The sequence below is a fragment of the Aristolochia californica genome, unplaced genomic scaffold, assembly GCF_029961685.1.
Source record: "Aristolochia californica isolate CCGP_79_NKW_82.1479 unplaced genomic scaffold, dmAriCali1.0.hap1 SCAF_14, whole genome shotgun sequence".
NCBI lineage: Eukaryota > Viridiplantae > Streptophyta > Magnoliopsida > Piperales > Aristolochiaceae > Aristolochia > Aristolochia californica.
In genome coordinates, this window is record NW_027181815.1 from 4,038,430 (window position 1) to 4,058,146 (window position 19,717).

The window sequence follows — 19,717 nt, forward strand, 5'->3', positions numbered from 1 at the left end:
TCTCCGAAGCATTTTAGGCCTTGGTCATTCTGTAATACACGGCCCATTCGGTACGAGATATTTAACTCCGCGAGTTTCCGTATCCGAAACCCTAGTGTTTTCTCGCTCGAAGAGTAGTCGTAGAAGGCGCGGCGGGAAGGAGAAGGAGCCGCGTTAAGGTTACTCCTCAGCTACCATTGTCTGCTAAACTTCTTAAGTCTCCCATTATCCTCCATTATCAATTATGATGTCGTTTCTCCGTTTGTTCTGGATTTTATGTTTCTTCTAGTCTTTTATTGATTCGAAAAGATTTTTTGTTGTTGCGACTATATGAAGTTGTTCACTTCTCTTAGTTTTCACATCCCTCGAGTTTAAGTGGGTGTTGTTCACTTTAGCCCCTTTTTGTTTCTTTCTGCAGCATTGTATTAGATATAGCTCAAATTTTCCTCTCCATGAATGTAAAATTTCTGTGGTCATTTATCGGCTTGATGTTCTATCTTGTGTCATTTCTATAGGTCGTGAGACCTCTACTGGTACCAAATGGCACCCCCTACTAAAGGTACTATCCTTGACTTTACCTGGAATTTTTTTCATCTTTTGAAGATGTTTACTTCTGTTTTTTATCTTTATTTAGATCTGATATACCTGTTTTTATGTCTTTCTCTCACTCAGTTAGATTATTGTATATGGTAGTCATTATTAAAGAACTCGTACTAGGTTTTGATGGTCGATAGCAACATCAAGTAGAATGATTATATGTCTAGATATTGAATCTAATGTTTTCCATTTGAGTGAAACCTGAACTGTTTGCTTGAGCTCAGTTTGAAGGTTATTACCCACTTCTTTTAATATAACTTTTCATTCATTTTTTATACTGTTGAATAAATCTGAATGCTCTATGTTCAACTATGTAAAATATGATAATCCTTTTTTATTTTAATGGCTAGGGAGAAAAGGCTTCATAGCAGTTGTGCATATATCTTTAAGTTAATAATTTGGCCTTTTTTTTAGTTTTGGCTATTTATAAATTAATAGCTTTACATTTATGTTCTTAGTAGATTATTGTTGGGTTTTATCCGCCACAAATACAAGAAAATATATTCATTTGTAACTTTTATCCATCATAATTGGCAGCAGCTGTAGGCCTTTGCACCTGTAGGCATTTTAGTTTACTAAAAATTGATGATAGTTGCCCTCGACTGGAGCTGGTGGAAAAGATTCCACTTGAGGACAAAGTAATTACACCTTAGTGGTGAATCTCGATTTCTGTCAGGGTGATTTTGCTGGACGTACCTTGTCAGAGTGAAACTATTGAAGCTTAGAAATATGGTCGAAGTTCCACTTTCGTATTCATATTGTCATACTTGTAACAGAATTGGTCATTCTTTTCTGGTTATCTTCTCTGACTTAATCAGGTTTAAGGATGTGGTTTCAACCAAAAAGCTCTTCTGTATACTCTCTTGTATGATATGAGTTGTAAATTCTTAACATCTAAAAATTTGCCATGTGCAGCTACTCCAGCAAAGAAGAATGATCCAAAGGCTCAGGCCTTGAAGGCAGCCAAGGCTGTGAAGTCAGGTGCTTCAACTTTGAAGAAAAGGACCAAGAAGATTCGAACTTCGGTCACATTTCACAGGCCAAAGACTCTAAGGAAACCGAGAAACCCCAAATATCCCCGTATTAGTGCTCCACCAAGGAACAAACTTGACCAGTACCAAATACTCAAATATCCCTTGACTACGGAATCGGCCATGAAGAAAATTGAAGACAACAACACTTTGGTCTTCATTGTTGATATTCGTGCTGACAAGAAGAAGATTAAGGATGCAGTGAGGAAGATGTATGACATCCAGACCAAAAAAGTGAACACTTTGATCAGGTGAACTCTCCCGCTGTTGCCATTTCCGAGACAATATGGAACTATGACTGACAATTTTAGGTTTTAATTTAAATAGCGTTAAAATAACATTTACACCTTTTGTCTCACTTAGTTAAGTTTTCTCACTTTTTATGAATCTTAATCATGTTTTCTTTATTATCAGGCCCGACGGCACGAAGAAGGCTTATGTGCGTTTGACACCAGACTACGATGCGTTGGACGTGGCAAACAAGATTGGTATCATCTAAATTCACGACCACTTTGTTGATTTAAGAAACTTCTGTCTTTTTATTGTGAGTAGCCTGTCCGAATTTTGTTCTAGTTAAGTGGATAATGCATTCAGGTTTGTTGAAATTAGACTTGTTACCAAACGTAATATGAGCTGAGAAGACATTCTGTGCGACATACTATTGACATGAAGCCTTGTGTTTGTCTGGATTCAGCTGTCCTTATTCACTAATAGTTGTTCGGAACAAGTTTGAATAGTCGTTGACGATTTTCAGAATCTCCTTATGAAAAAGAGGAAGAGTCCTCTTATTACGCTTTGTTACGCTTTGAAGGGGAACGAGTTAAAAAAAAAATACCTGAAACCTAGTCGATTCTTGGTCGTAGAGATGAAGAGGCTTCACGTAGCTCTTCGAGACGTCGAAACCTGGATGGATTTGATTTAAGTTGATTGGAAAGTTCAGCTGAGGTTTGCAGAGTTCATAATTATATGGGTCGATGTAAACTGTGTCCAGATCTCTTACGTTTTAGAATTTGGTGGAATTTGCAGCGAAACAGGCGTTAGGGAAAATGATTTTGCCTTGGCTTGAAGAAGTTTTATAATCCATTACATACAAACAGTAGAAAAAAAGATAGAGAACAGTATGAATCAGAGGAACAGCAAGGGGAAGCTGTAGGAAAACAAAATACTTGTTTATCTAGTAATTCGTTCATTTAAAATTTGGGCAAGTGTAGAGAGGTACAATTTAAATTACATTTAGGGTTTTCATTGTTCTCTATCTACCAGTAATCCTGACATATACAGCTGCCATCTTCGAAAGTATGGAAACGAGATCGATCTCTTACAATGATTTCTCTCTTATAAACTTGTGAAATGCTCTTCATAGCTGTGTGACAATCGTCGCATATCCTCAAATTTTTAGTAATCCTGATGGGAGTTCCTTCCTCGGTGCTCATCAGCCCAAAGGCCAAAGCTAATTTCTCGCTGTGCCAAGCAACTGCTTGCTCTTTCTCCTCCTCTACCAAATCAAATAAAACAGGTCTTGTGTTAGCGACGTATGAAGCTTCTCCACTCACCCTTCTCAGAACCTCAATCAACTTTTTCCTTATCTCCTCAATGAGAGGATGGTATCTATCCGCTGAAAGGAATTCATGAACAACCCCATTGATCTCAATACAACTACAACCGGGAGCCCAGTCAATTCTACTCCCTTCCATAGCCTTCCTCACTTTAGCAACCTTATCCCACCGACCCATGGATGCATACAAGTTTGATAGGAGAGTGTGCCCCCCAATGCGACTTTTGGAATCCATTTGAGCAATATGATTCACTATTTGCTCACCGAGACCGACATTTCCATGAATTCTACAGGCACTAAGCAGAGACCTCCAAATAACTATGTCTGGATCCATTGGCATGGTTTTAACAATTGCAAATGCTTTTTCTAGGCAGCCTCCACGACTGAGAAGATCAACGAAACACCCATAGTGCTCAATCTTAGGTACAACTCCCCATAACTGGCTCATGTTCTTAAAGACGCGGGATCCCTCGTCCATCAGACCAGAATGGCTGCACCCATTTAGAACACCCAGAAGTGTGACGTTATCTGGTTTAATGCCTAGAGATACCATCTGGCTGAAAAGCTGAAGAGCATCTTGGCCATGTCCATGCATGCTAAGGCCTGAGATCATGCTAGTCCAGGTGAGAATGTCCTTATGGTGAAACTTATAGAAGATTTCCTTTGCAGAATCTATCCTCCCACACTTAGCGTACATATCGATAAGACCAGTACAAATGTTGGAGCTCTTTCTGAACTGGATCTTGTCAATGTAAGCATGCACCCACCTCCCTTGGTCCAAAGCTCCCAGATGAGCACAAGCTGATAAAACGCACACAAAAATCGCTTCATTAGGCTTCACCTTTGGATGGTGCTGCAGCAAATCCTGGAAACACCCAAGTGCATCGTTATACCTTTGGTGACTAACATAACCGGCAATTATGACTGCCCATGTAACATCATTTGGCTCTGCCATCTCTTTGAATAATGCTTTCGCCGCACCCAAATCCCCAGCATTCACGTATCCACGTATAAGACTAGTCCATGAGATGACATCCCGGTGAGGCATCTCATCGAACAGTTTTTGCGCATCACTCGATCCGGAAAAAAACGAATAGAAGCTAACAAGGGCATTGCCAACGAATTGATTAGACACGAAACCATTTTTCCTAACCAATCCATGGAGACATTGGCCGGATTTAAAAGAACCGCATCGTGAACAAGCAGTGATCACGAATGTGAATGTGTAGTCATCTGCGGCCACTCCGACAAGAAGCAATTTTTGGAAGAGACGCAGGGATTGTTGTGGAATGGTTGTTTTGGAGTAGCTTTGAATCATTAAATTCCATAAGAGGATGGAAGGCACAGAAGGGAAGCGATCGAATAGGATGGCTGCATAAGCGACACCCCCCAGTGAAGCATAGGCGCGAATGAGAGAACCAGAGAGAGAAGAAGGCAAAGAACTGTCAGAAGAGTTCACTGTCAGCTGAGCATGTAATTGTTTGAGTTGGGAAACGGTGGAACATTTCTTCAATATTTGAGAGACTGACAAGGGGTAGCCACGTCCAGGTGACAATGTGGATAAAGCGCAAGTCAGGTTTTCGAATAGCAAAATGGACATCGCTTTTTGACATGGGTGGGTTGGGTTGCAAACCGACTATAACAATCAAAATGCAGCCGTATCGATCGACGAAGCGAAACTCCTGATATTGTAATCCTTTCGGAAGTGCATTAAAACCGGGAGGGGGGCGGCATGTTTGAGTTTTGATTGATTCGAATACTCAAATCAGCTCGAGTTTACAATCGATCTAAGGTGCCCACACCTTAGGGTGTGAGAATCCTTTCGCAGAGATGACGGAAACCTGTTGTACTACCTTTACAATCAATGGATACGTTTTAGTTGCTAGAACCATTTTGCAGCTGCCGCTGGACGGAGGTCTCAACTCTCAGCACTTGATGCTCATTTTTTCTGCGAACAAACGACAGAATGCACCTTGAGGGAACCAATGGGTGTCATGGACATACACCATAGAATTACGGTTTCTGAACCATTGAGCAACGTACAGTCAAATCAGCATTAATCATAAATTGTACAAACATCCAATTAACCGAAAACACAACTTCAGAAAGAAGATGCAAGTCAGAACTGAAGTGTTTATCATGAAGAAGATAAACCAATCATTTGGAAGACTAAGTACCTACCAAGTGTCCTTGCGAGGAGAAAATCTCCCCTTGGGTATTTTGACTGTACATAAATCTGATCAGAGCTACAACATTTAGAAAATGGAAGGAATGCAAAGACTTGCTGCTCTTACAATCTATATACAGACACAAATCTGCAGAAAAATCTTCCAATAGTCTGGATGGGGAGGATCCGGTGCCTCAGAAATTTGATATAGTACTCACATGGTGGGAAAGGGGGCCATTATACAGTTCCAAGGACACGAACTTGGAAAGGCGACCCACGACAGAATATTGGATCTTCTGATGAATCGGTCCTTGCACGGGCTCTCAGAATGTCATTAGGATCATCTATGACAGCTGCACCAACTAAAGTGTACTCACCAGGCACCAGAAAATAAAGTGAAAAGGAGTGAGCAATTTCTTGAAGAGGAGGTACCTCCACGCAGATACCACTTAGAACACCTGGGAGAAAATTATGACACAGATGATCAAGAAAGAGTCATGCAAAAAAGATAACATCAAGTTTTGATATATATACATATAAGGCTGATCCAATACGAAAAACCATTTGGTACGAAACATACGAAACGGTTATCTCGGCCGTCTGATGAGATAGCTATTGATCATGATCGGACAACTGAGATAGCCGTTTCGTATGTTTCGCACCAAATGATTTTTCGTATTGGATCAGCCCTCTATATACATACACACACACATATATCTATATATAAACAAGTTCCTCATATACTTATGTAACTAGAAATATAGAACCAGCATCTGTAAACAGAAAAAAAGATCATGATCACTCCTAATGGAACTGAAAATTTTGACCTCCACTCAGAAGCCTTACTAGATATAAAAGTGGAAGAATAGAATTCACTCTATATGGTGCTGTACAATATGAGGTTTAGTCCAAGTAACAAAGAAATGCTTTCTTTTTTCTTCAAAACCAAACTGACTGTTTTAGGTTGTGCTGCAGGAACCACTAGATAATTTCCAAACTAAAAGTCAAGCTTAAGAACATTCATTATTCAGTTTTAAATTGGTTGGATCTCATTCGACAGGAGAGTCGGGGACTTACCCTTTTTTCTTTTTCATTTCCCTACATAAGGAAGTTACTAAACTGTGTGAAAACTAGATCATGTAGGGGTAAGAAATTTTTTCCATAACTGTCTGTTTGGAGAGAATGAAGTACTCTTGCTAAGTGATATTTTCCATAGTAAAATTATGGAGCAAACTGAACATGACGTAGACCATAAAAACAGCATAGCCTCACACTTCCCATAGTCTCATCACTATAAGAAAAAATATTAACATTTCAAAACGGAAAGTAGGTCAACTTGGTACTTCAACTGCTTTTCACATTCCAGGGTGATCTACCTTCTGTAAATATTAAAACTCTCAAATAGTAGCAGCTGTTTTAGATTTATAAAGAAAAGCACTAAGTTATGGATAAAAATAACACAATTGATTGCCTAATACCTATCTACGGTTACAAAACAAAAGATCTGTGACCACGACTGTGCTTGATGTTGTCAATCTTTAAGAAGGTTTTATGACTACTTTGACAAAGGTGGCTTTCAGGTTCCTTAAAAGAAAAGACCACAAATTATCTGCTTTCCATTTTTCTCAGCTAATTGTCACAGACACATACATGCACACACATAGAAGATAATCCATGCACCCATGAAACCGAATCACAAGAATCCACATAAAGAATCCTTCTCTCCAATTCCCAATTTCGTCATAGACCTTGAGGCTCAATCCACTTTTCTTCTCTTTTGTTTTTGCAACTGTCAGACCCACCAGAAGTCCAGTACGATGTCTCTCTTCACAAGTACATCTTACCACATGTCCTCTCTAATTCTTATTCTCTGTAGCATAACTGAAAATTTTTAGTTTCAACTTAGATCTTAAATCTCCAAGACCCTTTTTTGGCTAGAACTGAAGAATTAAGATCTCAAAGACTCAAGTGAGCTGTGACCTCTTAGTCCTACCATTTACAGCTACTCGGATTTCTCTCATTTCTTAGATTTTTCTTGAATATTAGTTACACACATATACACCAAATACCCATTTTGTGAGACTTGAACAGAAAGCGATCATTTGTACGAGAGCTCAATATAATCTCCACCAAAATGGTCTGACCAACCCAAATTAAACCAGTACAATTGAGTGCTCCATTAAGTATTGTGGTAAAATGAGCCAAATTAAGCCAGTACAATTGAGTGCTCCAAGTATTGTGGTAAAATGAACCACCTTATATTGTATCTTAGGGACTCAGGGAGGGGGCCTCGGCTGTTGTTATCTCTTGGGTCTTATGGAGGAAAGCTCCCTAGGAAGATTTTTTATGTGTTTTAGTTCATCCTTGATCATCACATAGCAGCACAAACCTAGATGTGCAAACAGTGTAGGACACTTACAAGGGAAGGAGCTTCTCACCAGCATCACGCTACCATCAGCTCTCCCCCTTTATGATTGGATTACAGCTTAGTTTCATAGTGTTCTTATATGGTATCCTTATGATTTGTTATTTTTCATATTGGGCTTTCTTGTACTCGTAGGATCTGTGCCGTCAATGTTTTGTACCTGGTCATGTACTTGAGCCCCTTTAATGATTTCTCATTCTCATTATTCTCCAAAACAAAAAAACAAAAACCTTCCAAAATAACTCAGAAACCAAAGAAAAACAGAAAAAACAACAGAAAAATGATAACTTTTCTCAATGGAGATAGTTACATAAAGTAAACTTACCAGCCCATAGCACAGTTCCTTTTTTACCCTCAACACAATTCTCGCCAGCAACATCTCTGCAACTGACACTAAGTGTCATTCTGATCTTCTCCTTAGTATTATTTCGAACAAGGACTTCCATTGGAGTTATCTCATGTGCGAATATCGACCCCTTGCCCTGACTTAATGTTTCCTTTTCAGTGCTAGAATCTTCCTGAATATCATTTTCTGATGGGGTGCTAACCTCCCTTGAAAGCCTGAAGCCAAAAGTTAGAGGATCTGGAAGTAATATATCTACTGCTGATGCTTGTAAAGCTGTTAGAATTGCATCTTTGATATTCAGTTCTCCTGTGCTATTCCGCCCTGATTGCCATGTGACTTTTATTCTTGAAATCAGATTTTTAATTGAAGCGTTCAGCTCAGCCTTGGTGCTCTTGTCAGCCAGGCCAAAACTTTTACCTCCCACATTCTCATCCATGTGATTCTCCTTGGAAAAGAAGGACCCATCAAGAACAGGTAACTTAAAGTGCTCCAAGGGTATGAGCACCCTCGCAGAGTAATCCCTATCTATTCTAGTCTTGGGATAGCTAATATATGAAGCTTCAGTCTTGGTATTTTCCAGTTGGACAGACACATTAATCTCAAAAACAACATCTGTAGGATTTGTCAACTCAAGTTCAAGAAGTCGCAGGCCCCAGCTGCCTCTGTATGGATCAATCTTCACCAAGCTATCAGTTTTATTTTCATAAGATGCAGCTCCCATAGAACCACATTCAACATCAACCGGTTTGGGGAGTTTTTCACTAACATGGGCTGGAATCTCCATGGAGAGCAAGCCAGCCTTCACAAATGACAAGCCTTGTGCAACACAGACTTCCAGTGGAACCACTAAGCGCCTTCCTGGGGGTACAATGGATTGACCTATTTCATGCACTTCAGAGTGTTCCAAAGGCCCTGCAAAAAGAAAACAAAATCATGTTGTGTACATCAATCAAAATGATTATCCATTTGTTTAAGAAAATTAATAATATCATCATGGAACCAAACACAATGAAAGCAGCAGAGCTATATGACATGATTGGACTCAATGTGATCCAAGTCAAAATAAACAGAAAAGGCAAGAAAACATGTCTCTACTTGGTCTACAAGAAAGATTACCAATGTTTAATGTCTATCATCAGATTGGATACTAATCATCAAATGATACAAACACACTATATAATCTGGAAAAACAGCAGTCATTGATACTGTGTTTCTGAGACTGTTTTGGAGGGCAATTAACACACATCAACATGACATGTGGATTTCTTAAAAGATTTATGCCCCATAGAAATTTCTCCTAGCAAACTTCAGAGCACTGCTCACTTGCCCAACAAATTGAGATTTTAAACAAAATTCTTGTACACAATGCACAGCATTAAAAGAACAATATGAATAATCAAAACAGACAAAACCACCTGCATAATGAATAACCAAAAGCGGACTACTCCCATCCTTGGATATCCTCCCCACACTTCCACCTAGCTTGCTAGCATTATCCAACTCTGCTGGTGATAACTTCCACGCTTTTATCGTAACAGGGAGCAAAACCTCAGCCCCTGGCTTCAAAGGTAGAGCTGATTTTAAAGTTTCAGACGCAACAGAAATAACAGAGTCTTGATTTTTCCCTGAAAGTGAAATATGTGCTTGCTCAACTGGAACGGAACCTGCTTTTTTTTCGAGATAACATAAGAAAGCTCCCAAGGGAGACAAAGAACAAAGTGAGAAGTACAAAGAGCATCCAAGAAAAAAAAGAAAAAAAAACTGAAAGTGGGATAAAACCTGCATTGGCCAGACTTATCCACACATCTCGAATCTCGCCTTCATACAGAATTGTAGCTCCATCCCCTCCCACCACATGAGAGACCAACAAAGGCAGAGGTGGCACCACAGATATATTTGGTGTTTGCACATTCCTAAACTTGAGGGATCCACAAGATCTGAATGGGTCTGAAAGTACCAAACCCTGTGCCGCTCCAAGGAGCAAGTTATTAACATCTCGAAAGAGGTGCTCTGTGATAACGCCAAAACAGTGGACAGTGCATCCAGGTATTGTCACTGTGCCAACAGATGTGGGAATTCCAGACAACGGGATCACCTTTGCAGAATTGGGAGGTAGACTCACACTTATAGGGAATGCATCAATGTTTCCAGAATGAACAGATAGATAGATACTATCAACAAATAGATCAAATCCACAAGGGTTTGCCAATTCCACCAGGACTTGGACAGGCTCCCCCACAATCCAGATCAGATCCTGTTTATTGCTGTCATTCGGCTCTCCTTTACTAAAAGGTGTGTAGATGAAAGGTCCTGAAGGAGCAGACCCTATCCACCAGTCTTCTTTATTTGGTTTGCGCTTTATTATGTCCACTTGGGACAGATGAACAGGAAAGGAGTGTAATCTGAAATTAGACAGGAAAGGGCAAAGCAGTGTTATGTACTCCTCATGCAATAATTCAGTTATAATTTTCCACCATTTCTGCATAAGTGACATGGAAACATGCACTGAATATGTTAAATGTTTAGGGTTTAGGATTTAACATATAACTGAAAATTGCTTCTTGTTGAGAAAGAAAGCAGGCTTTGTGAACACATGGGGTCAATACTTTGCATGTGGCAACCACATTAAAGTACCGAACCACAGTAGCAAGTTCTTATAAACCACAAATACTGCAACTTGAGTTTTGTAATCAACCAGGTGGAGATAACTAAGTTTCAGGAAACAGAGAGTCACTGTTCTTGTTCTAAGAGAAAATAACATCACATAATGACAAGAAGCTTTAGCCAGAAATGGCCAAAAGAACAAATAGAATTCAAACGGCGCAGCTTGGGCTCCTGAGAAGATATCCCAGACAGGAACTCATTCAGACAGAATAGTAATAAGCAAACCACCAGCCTTTGTACTGAACTTCAACCAAAACACCCAGACAGAAAATTTCCAGTGGCTAATTTTAAATGAGTGAGAGATCAAGATAGAGGTTCTCTTATCATTTATGAGGAATTTCTTCTAAGCAGGAAACAACAGAAGTCTAAACCTTAGCACTCCTGTAATCAAAATGGTCAAAACTATTTCATTGAAAAATGGTTTAACAAAAACAAATTATGATTAAAAAATATAGAGAAGTTTGAACAGCTTCTTAATAATCCACATTGGAGGTTATGGGCCTGTTAGACCTGAGAAAAAAAAAAAATAAGTGTGTTAGGTTAGGACCCTTATTTTGGCTTCTTTTCCATCCTTTGTCTCACTTCTTCTCAATCTAATCATGCTTCAAAAGTTACGCTTGTCCATGCCAGTACTAAAGAAATGGAACCCAAGAAATACATTCATTTGTAAAATATTGAAGGATCTTCTCCTGCTTTGGCCATTTTGCATTAGCATTAGCCCTTTGTAGACCTTTTTCCAATGAAATCAAGTAAATGAATCCATAATTTGATCAACATTCAAATAAAAGAATGAATGACATCTTCATGGCATTCAATACTTCCAGAAGGACCTGAGTAATAGTGAAGAAGAACTTACAAACAATGGGCAGAGAAACCAAACATGGATCCTATCAAGGTATAGGTGGTGAAAAGTGTTCACCAATTCATGGTGGCTGCATAAATAAAATCTTGAGTGATATGCTCCCCCAAATTTTGTAAAATTTTGTTCTCTTTCGTTTTATTAATACATCTTTATCAAATAAATAAATAAATAAAATCTTGAGCAAGACTTTTACTTTGCGGCAAGGACTGATTGCAACCAAATGAATGTAGGTCAACTTTTAGGCCATCCTATAGTTGCTCCTTTGATGCACAATCACTACCACAAATGTTTGTGTAGAATCAGCACTAAAAAAAGGTAAAAGTAGAATAAGCAACTACAGCTGAAGAAACACTTCAGCAGGTTTCAGTCAAATTGCAGAAAGCTTTTTTTTTTAATCCAAAAATTGCAGAAAGACTAGTGGTTATAAGTACCTTCTGTATGTGAAAACCCTTGAAATTTTTTTTCTAACTAGACTCCTACTACAAAAGGAACATAATTGCTCACATTTCAGGAAACTACCAACAACTCAAAATAGTTGATATAAGAAACAATAAGTAAACAATTGTTTCAGCCGTTGGCTCAACAACCATATCCAGTTTCCAAGGTTCACAATGGGCCCTACAATCAAGCCTCATGAATTTCTGTAGCTGCCTTCTGATGTAAAAGAAACTCCCAAAACATTAAAATGAAGAAAAAGAAAAATTATCTGTTGGTAGAGAGCCACAGAAGTGTAACCCAAACTCCTAAAAAGATTTAAGAGAAGAAAATACAAAGTTATAAACTTCCGAAAAGATTAAAAAGAAGAATAAAAAAAGTTATATCATAAACTTCCAAAAATATTAAAAAGAAGAAGAAGAAAAAGTCATCTGTGGCCAAGAGCCACAGAAGATTGTAGCAAAAATACTCAATAGTTGGAAAGGAAAACAATTTCTAAACTAAAACACTTCTCACTTCTGTTTTATGGGTGACAATAGTAGTACAATGTAATGAATGAATAATAAAATAATACTCCTTAAAGGCTCAGACTAAGAAACAGGAACAAAAAGAAACCTATACCAAAGTTTGCCAGCTTGGGTTGTGGCTACACATAATGCAATCAGCAACTTTGAATAGGTATTCATGATGACATCATAAAAGCATTCTTTTTTATGTTTTTGAATTTGCTATAGATTTTGCATCTCAAACTCACTCAACACGTAATTCATCATAAAGCTTCATCCTAAATTTACTTTTGCTAATTAAATAACTTGTTTCAAGAAGATAGAAAAATAGTCGTCCCAGCTAACCTCAGAGAACAATAGAGTGGAAGCTCACTGCAAACAAGTCAAGTAAAATAAAGTATGATTAGATGTATACCTAACAAAAGGAAGAGCTGGATCAGCACAACGAGTCCCAGATGGAAGCCTCTCAGCAGAATTTGTAAGTGCACTAGCAAGGCCACTTTGGCCAGCAGGGGTAATGAGAGGGTAGTATGATCTAAGTAGTCGAGCTGCTGCACTCCATGCGGCAAGAGCATCTCTGGCACGGATAGAGGACAAGAGAATTTCTCTTAAAACAACCATCTGTATGGTGCTCCACTGTGACTCAAACAATTGTACTACTGAAGGAGGGTGCATTTTTCCATAATTAGTTTGTCTTGGTCCTTGTTCCTACAGAAAAAAACCAAGAATTAAAAGAACTTGCTTGTCAGTATAAATTACTGCCACCACTAAATGCAGAAAATGAAGTGAGAGCTATCAGCTAGCCTTAATATACAAAGAGTTCTATATAAAAAAAAGAAAAAAAAAAAGAAAGTAAACCTCATATATACTAACATTAGGAGAACCATGAGACTTGGCACTAGTTCCCCGACTTTGTACACGGTAAGCCTTTGACGTCATGGCCAATACTTGCATAGCACTAATGGCAGCACAAAAGTTTTCTTGCTGTAAATACAATAATGCAACCTGCCTCGAGAAAAATGCAGCCTTGCGCTGGTAACCCAGAGTCCCAAATAGGCGAGCTATTTCCACATATAATATAAGACAGTCACTAGCATCTATCAAAGATTTCGCACCATCAGCAGCACCCATCAACAACTCTGCCACCTCCTTAGCCATCTCTGGCCTGAAAAGGGAAAAACGGGAACATTAATAACACAAAAGAAAATGCTTACAATTAAAGACTTATGCAGGTAGAAAAATGAGTCCTGAGCTCTGGAGAGGAAGCAATCCACAAATGTCAGATTCTCATGGAGCAATGGGTCCATATATGCTCTCAAAATCTGGAACATTACCATGTTTAAATCTGAAATAGCATAAAATCCATGCTCAAACTACATAATATTTGAAAAATAGGTGATTTGGGAGAAAATAGAAGAGAAAATGAATTTCTGGAAGAGAGGCAGTTTTTGCCCAAGACTTGCGTTACTGCTCTAATACCATGTTAAATTGGGTCCAAGGCCCTATCCCAAAATGACTTGGACCCAATTTAAAAATATTAGTAGGCAATAAGATTCTTAGGGCAGCTAGAAATTAGAACTATTATCAATTAAACTGAACTCTAATCATTTTCATTGAGAAGTGAACACCTTCCCCTCTCACACTAAATGTCATTGCTTGTGATGAGTCGATGACTACTACACAACAAATACAAAACTATGCAAGCATGCATGTTGGTATATATTATATATATTGTAGGAAAAAAGGAGTATGGACCTAAGTCTACATAAGCTTAGGTGCACCCACACCCAATTTCAATTTAACTATCAAATTTGAATTGAATAACTTAAAAATTGATTTACTTTATAGATATGTATATACATATATGTTATTCTAAATGGTAAAAGTAAAAGTAGTAGAACATAGTGACATGATTTATTTCCTCATTAACTATCTGATTATATAGACCATCAGCTTTCTCAAGTGACACAAACCAACATAACAAAACATGTTTTTCAGTTCTACCTGCAAAGAAATCTAGCCAACTTTAAAGCAGCTTCAAGTTCAAAGCTCACTGTTGATACTCTGCAAACAAAGAACCAAAATATAGATATTATTTGATAGAAATAGAAGGGATTCAAATCGTGATAGAAAAAATAGGGTTGGCTGTAAAGGAAACAAAGATGCAGGTTTAGGACCAGCAACAAACCGACCCAACCCCCATCCCCACAAAAAAATAAAAAATCACTTGTTAAAAAAATGTTTATGGACCTCCATAGATTTGAATAGTCATGATTTATCACTAAAATACGAATCTTTTTTTATTGTCTAATTAATCTCTAAATGAGCAGGGTATTTGTGCTTAATACCATCATAATAGTTGAGTCTTCTTTTTTAGTTTTAAAGAATGACTCAATGATAGAGTTATACATTGACAACCTCCTTATGCTTAGTCAAACGAGCAGGGGATGTCACCTTCCTAGCCTGGGAAAAGATCTCCTCTCAGTGTGTATTACTCACATTCCGTGGGGACCATGGATTGAAAGGAAGAATAGGCATTTCAGCGGTAAATTTTCTGCCTCAGAAGATGTTCAATTTCAGATAACCAGAATGGTGACCGCCTAGATTCATACAAGATCAGAATTCACTGATACCAGTGGAATCCTGAATAGAGAAAATTGGCGCCTCATTGTCAAATATTCGGCCCTGCCCTTCTTGGCCAATCTCCATGGAAGAGTGGGTCCCTCCAGCTCATGGAAAGCTTTATCCTGTTGTCCTACTCAGTCCTCATGGAATTTCAGATTCGACCTCACCGATCTCATGCCCTCCTCCATGGTATCCTTTTCTTCCACAATCATTTACTGAATTGGGATAGCAAACTTATTATTGAAGGCAACTCCAAAGTTGTTATCAGATGGTGCTCCTCATTTTCATTGGCATGTTTTCCATGAAATTATTAATATTGTAAGACCCTTGGATTGTACTTTGTCTCATGTACCGAAATCAGCTAATTCTTTAGCTGACTCATTAACTAAGCAAGGAGTTTACCTCCAATCCCTCGTTGTTACAGGAGATTCCTCTGCTTAGGCTTTCTTTTGTTGTTTCTTTCTTGCTTCAGCTAGAAAAAAGTTCACTTTCATAAAAAATAAAAAATAAAAAAAAAAGATAAGAGTCACATAGGTAATTTGCCTTTCAATTCTAATCAAAATCATAATTTCACTAATCATCTCTGGATATGGTTGTGTAATATAAAGGCAAAGTTTCTTTTTGAACTTGTAACTTAAGAACCAAATCAAGAAGTTTTATTTGGTAGCAACAATCATTTTAAACCTTGATACTTTCCGATTCCTCATGAATGGGCTGGCATTCCAAAATTACACTCATTGGAGAAAATTCAAATTACATGTTTAGTACCTAAAACATTTATATCAGATGGTACAAAATGCACAATCTTTAAGGCAATAAATAAAAGGATATGATCAACCATTGACTATCTTTGGCCTGATGTATATGACACACCAAATCCATCCCCTTGATCATGATGCTTTTGGGTCAACTTACAGGAGCAACTGGAATATAAGACTTTAATAACCATTTCTTTTTAAAACAAGAAAAAAAAATATGTTCAGTCCTATGTCTACAGAGGTTTCCGTAGTTTAGAAAGCTTTTATGCATGAAGAGACTTTGTTGAATTCCTCCACAAGATGAATTGCTTCAATTTCTTAAATAAAAGGTCCACAAGCCTAATTTCAAAAGTACCACACAATCAGCAACAACACCCAAAGAACAGAAGAAACGAAGAAAATTGTTTCATCAATAACCTTTGAGTACTATCTTGGACAAATGATCTTCTGTAGAGTTGAATGACGGTATAATAACGATACTTCACCTCTTCCCCTAGAATTGGATCCATCTGACCTACTTGGTCTATCTGTTCACAAAAATGAACAGAGAAACACACACAGAACAAAACCATGGGTTGAGAAAATAGAACAATTTTAAGTATTTGGTAATCAAAGAGGAAAGTCATATCAATAAATACACTCACCAGTAAGGCACAGACACTACCCTCCAGAGCACCAGCATGCCAAAAGACATCTCCTGTTAACCTGGCAAGCTCTATTGCTGTAGAATAATGAGAGATAGCATCGATTGGGGAACCAGCCAACAAGCAGTAATCTCCTATTGTTTTTTGGGCTCGACCAAGCCTCCGTTTCTTGGCCTTGATCACCTGCAGTACATGGAAAAACAATAAATTTCAGTAGCTACACAGCTTTTAGGAACTTTTTCTCATATTCAAAAAGAACTGAAGCCAATTGCCCAAATTCTTAGAACACCTAAAGATCAAAACCTCCTCTGAGTTGAGACTGGCTTGAGAATCCAATGGTGTCTTTAAAATTGTGCCTGCAGATTCTGCACGGAGGACCCATTTCTCAAATTCCATCAACAACGAAGCAGCGATATCTTGCATCATTGTGTGCAAATGAAACTCCTGTGTTTGCCTATCTGCTGGGGGAAATAAAGTTAGGTTCCCCTTCTTACCACCATCAACAAGCTGTCAAGAAAACAGAAGGGAAAAAGAACTAGTGACAATCAAATTGGTCCTTGTCAGAAAAAATAAAGATGAAGAGTAAAAGAATTTATAATAGAAAGTAAAAAATCAATTTCCCTAGTGCCCAAGAAAGAGGTATCCCAGGAAAACCACCTTCATATGAGGACAACAAAATGGTAGGATTTAAGTACACTGATATTCTCTATTGCTGGGTAAAAGTTCCATTGAAGACAACCCCTCATGTGTCATCAACTGGGTTTCAGGTCCCCCCATCCCCCAACAAGGCACCTACACCATTTGTTTTAGAAGATCATGGACATGGACATGCCACTCGGCTAACTATTTCATGGGAGTGCATTGCTCATGAGGCCAATCATGTGGTCAACTCTCTTGCTCCTCCAATAACACCTTAGGGTGTAAGACTATTTTAGTTCTACCCCCTAGTTCTACCTAGTGGCTCCACTAGTCCTACCCTAAGCTGGCTAACTTTGTCCAGTTGCTGTCTATTTCCCCTCAGGGACCCCTTGCATTCTTCTTTTTCTTTAAAAAATTCCATCTTTACAAAAATCCAACATTGGTTTATGCTTGGACAGAACTTGTGCTTATGTTGAGAAGATAGCTCCTAATTTGTACCAGTCATTTTGGGAGGAGTCTGCCCTACTTAATGTCAAAACTCAGGTGTTGTCTTATTCAACAGCAGTGAACATTTTATGCATTACCACAAATTTTCAAATTAGAAACAAAAAGAAACTTAAGCATCCAATTCATGGATTTTGAATAGTTCTCATTGCAGCCCAATAAAAATTAAATGACCGAAAAAATAGTATTTAATGATGACAGGAAAAATTCATTGCTGGCTGTGACAATCCTCCATTGTCAGGACCAAAGTGAGATTCAAAACACATTCCTAACCATTTGGTACTTTATCCACCAAAGTTGGATTTTAGGACAAATTAAAATAGGACAGTGATGACAATCAAACACTTAATACAATACAAGAATGATGACAAGTATGCATCTAGAGAATGAAGAATATATGAGGTTTTGATGTTGGGTATTTACTCTGACCATTTTCCTGATGTTATGTTACTTGTCCTGATTCTCCTGATTCTCAAGTACTTGAATCAACAAGGATCTATGCATTGGCTATAATGTCATTCTCATTTTGATTTGAATTTGACAACATCTGTCATTTTATATGACTTGAAGACACGCAGTTATGTCCGGCAGAGGTAGATGTACTTTGTAATGTAAATAAACCCTTATCCTCGAAAAAACAGAAAAAAACAATTCTAGGAGGGCATGAATGTGTGTACTTTGAATTAAAAAACCTCAGAGACTCACCATGCCATAACCAAACTCTCTAAAAGAAATACATGTCCCTCAGACACTAAAGAATAAAATTCTTGTCAATTTGCAGTCTACAAGGCTCATGGCTTGCTACACTAATGCAAAAGCGTAATGTTTAAGATGGAGTGCACCAAGCACACCAATTTCATTTCAACAAAGGACGGAAATGTGAGAAAACAAATAGATAATACAATGCATGTGTTAAAAAGAGGGAGGTGGCATCACGAAGCATCCATAAACTAACCTGATTGTCGTTTGGGGTAAAGGCGAAGCATCGCTCAACAAGAGCAGATGTGTAGCTCTTGCACGCAGCGGCGAATTGGTCGGCAACGAGGTCGAGGTCGGGGGAAGAAGGACAATGGCAGAGGCCAATGACCGCTAGGATCTTCCTGTTGGACTGAAAATCCTCCCAGGGGCTAGGAGGAGAACCGCCAACCATAAACTTGAAGCGAAGGCTGCCAGTGTCCCATGGCTGGTGAGCGAAGGGGCTCTTCTGGTGCTCCGTGTAAAAGGAACTGATGGCGGAGAGCTCGATCTTGCAGTGGCGGACCAGCATGGAGATGTAGTCCCGCAGATGCGACTGTGGGACATGTCCTATAGGTAGTACAGCAACGCGGATCATGCAACCGCTCTCCATGCTCACGTCCGGCTCCATCGCCGATCGCGGTGGAGGAAATTTCCCGGTGAGATTCGGAGAAGACAGGAGAGAGTTTGCGTAACGAAAGTTTAAAAAGGAGAAAGCAGATGGGGCTACTGTGTTACCCAACTATGTTGTGCCCTGTTGCGATTTTCGGTATTTGAAATAAGATCCGACCATCAAAATTTCCTTCACAAAAGAAAGGAATTTTTACCGATTAAGATAACAGTATTGAAGGACGAAAATGCCTTAATAGAAGCCATTTTAAGCTGGTAAAAACGAAACTCACGATCCCCGGTAGGCCAGGTCTGTCTAACCCATCGACAATTACCTTCATTTGTCGAACCCTACTGCATGCCGAAGAACTCAAGCTGGCAAAGCTTCCCATTTCTCTTCTAACCACTCCGTTTTTTTAAATCTTCCAATCACTTCGGTTTTTTTCAATCTATATTTTTTTTCCCTCCGTTTCCCTCTTTTCCCATTTTCATCTCCTCATTGTTCTCTTCAGAGGAATTTTCTCTTCATTTAAAATAGAAGCCATCGTTTCAGAGGAACAATGTAGTTTTGCTTTGAAAAGCAATGAAACAGGGATCAACAAATTGATAACATTTTTTTTCCGTGTGAAAAGATTT

General features: G+C 38.6%; 3 protein-coding genes across 4 annotated transcripts; 1 reads left to right on the forward strand and 2 right to left on the reverse strand.

Annotated features, from left to right (window-relative positions):
- The first annotated feature begins 63 nt into the window (after positions 1-63).
- Positions 64-2,263, forward strand: LOC137949781 (large ribosomal subunit protein uL23-like). The gene is made up of 4 exons (XM_068795965.1): positions 64-158; positions 495-538; positions 1,492-1,858; positions 2,022-2,263. Exons 2-4 carry the CDS (start codon positions 520-522, stop codon positions 2,104-2,106), a joined length of 471 nt encoding a protein of 156 aa, XP_068652066.1. The 5' UTR covers positions 64-158; positions 495-519; the 3' UTR covers positions 2,107-2,263.
- Positions 2,264-2,804: 541 nt separating this feature from the next.
- LOC137950807 (pentatricopeptide repeat-containing protein At5g66520-like) lies at positions 2,805-4,765 on the reverse strand. The gene has a single exon (XM_068797433.1). It carries the CDS (start codon positions 4,760-4,762, stop codon positions 2,864-2,866), a length of 1,899 nt encoding a protein of 632 aa, XP_068653534.1. The 5' UTR covers positions 4,763-4,765; the 3' UTR covers positions 2,805-2,863.
- Positions 4,766-5,192: 427 nt separating this feature from the next.
- Positions 5,193-19,241, reverse strand: LOC137950581 (trafficking protein particle complex II-specific subunit 120 homolog). Of its 2 annotated transcripts, none has more exons than XM_068797135.1 (11): positions 18,693-19,241; positions 16,898-17,101; positions 16,595-16,777; positions 16,368-16,477; positions 14,572-14,631; positions 13,441-13,732; positions 12,983-13,275; positions 9,880-10,502; positions 9,516-9,725; positions 8,080-9,012; positions 5,193-5,787 (listed from the first exon to the last, which is right to left on the reverse strand). In XM_068797135.1, the coding sequence occupies exons 1-11, from the start codon at positions 19,101-19,103 to the stop codon at positions 5,567-5,569; spliced, it is 3,540 nt and encodes a 1,179-aa protein (XP_068653236.1). In that variant the 5' UTR covers positions 19,104-19,241; the 3' UTR covers positions 5,193-5,566. The 2 variants fall into 2 exon arrangements, with proteins under 2 accessions (XP_068653236.1, XP_068653235.1); XM_068797134.1 differs by having other exon boundaries at positions 9,516-9,764.
- Positions 19,242-19,717: the final 476 nt, after the last annotated feature.

Excerpts from the sequence above, each read along its gene's own strand:
- LOC137949781 (XM_068795965.1), top strand. Across the intron at positions 1,859-2,021 it reads AAAGTGAACACTTTGATCAG|GCCCGACGGCACGAAGAAGG; the intron begins GTGAACTCTCCC and ends CTTTATTATCAG.
- LOC137950807 (XM_068797433.1), bottom strand. The coding sequence starts at position 4,762 with ATGTCCATTTTGCTATTCGAAAACCTGACTTGCGCTTTATCCACATTG.
- LOC137950581 (XM_068797134.1), bottom strand. The coding sequence starts at position 19,103 with ATGGAGCCGGACGTGAGCATGGAGAGCGGTTGCATGATCCGCGTTGCT. Across the intron at positions 9,765-9,879 it reads GATAAGTCTGGCCAATGCAG|GTTCCGTTCCAGTTGAGCAA; the intron begins GTTTTATCCCAC and ends AAAAAAAAGCAG. Across the intron at positions 9,013-9,515 it reads TTTGGTTATTCATTATGCAG|GGCCTTTGGAACACTCTGAA; the intron begins GTGGTTTTGTCT and ends TTCTTTTTGCAG.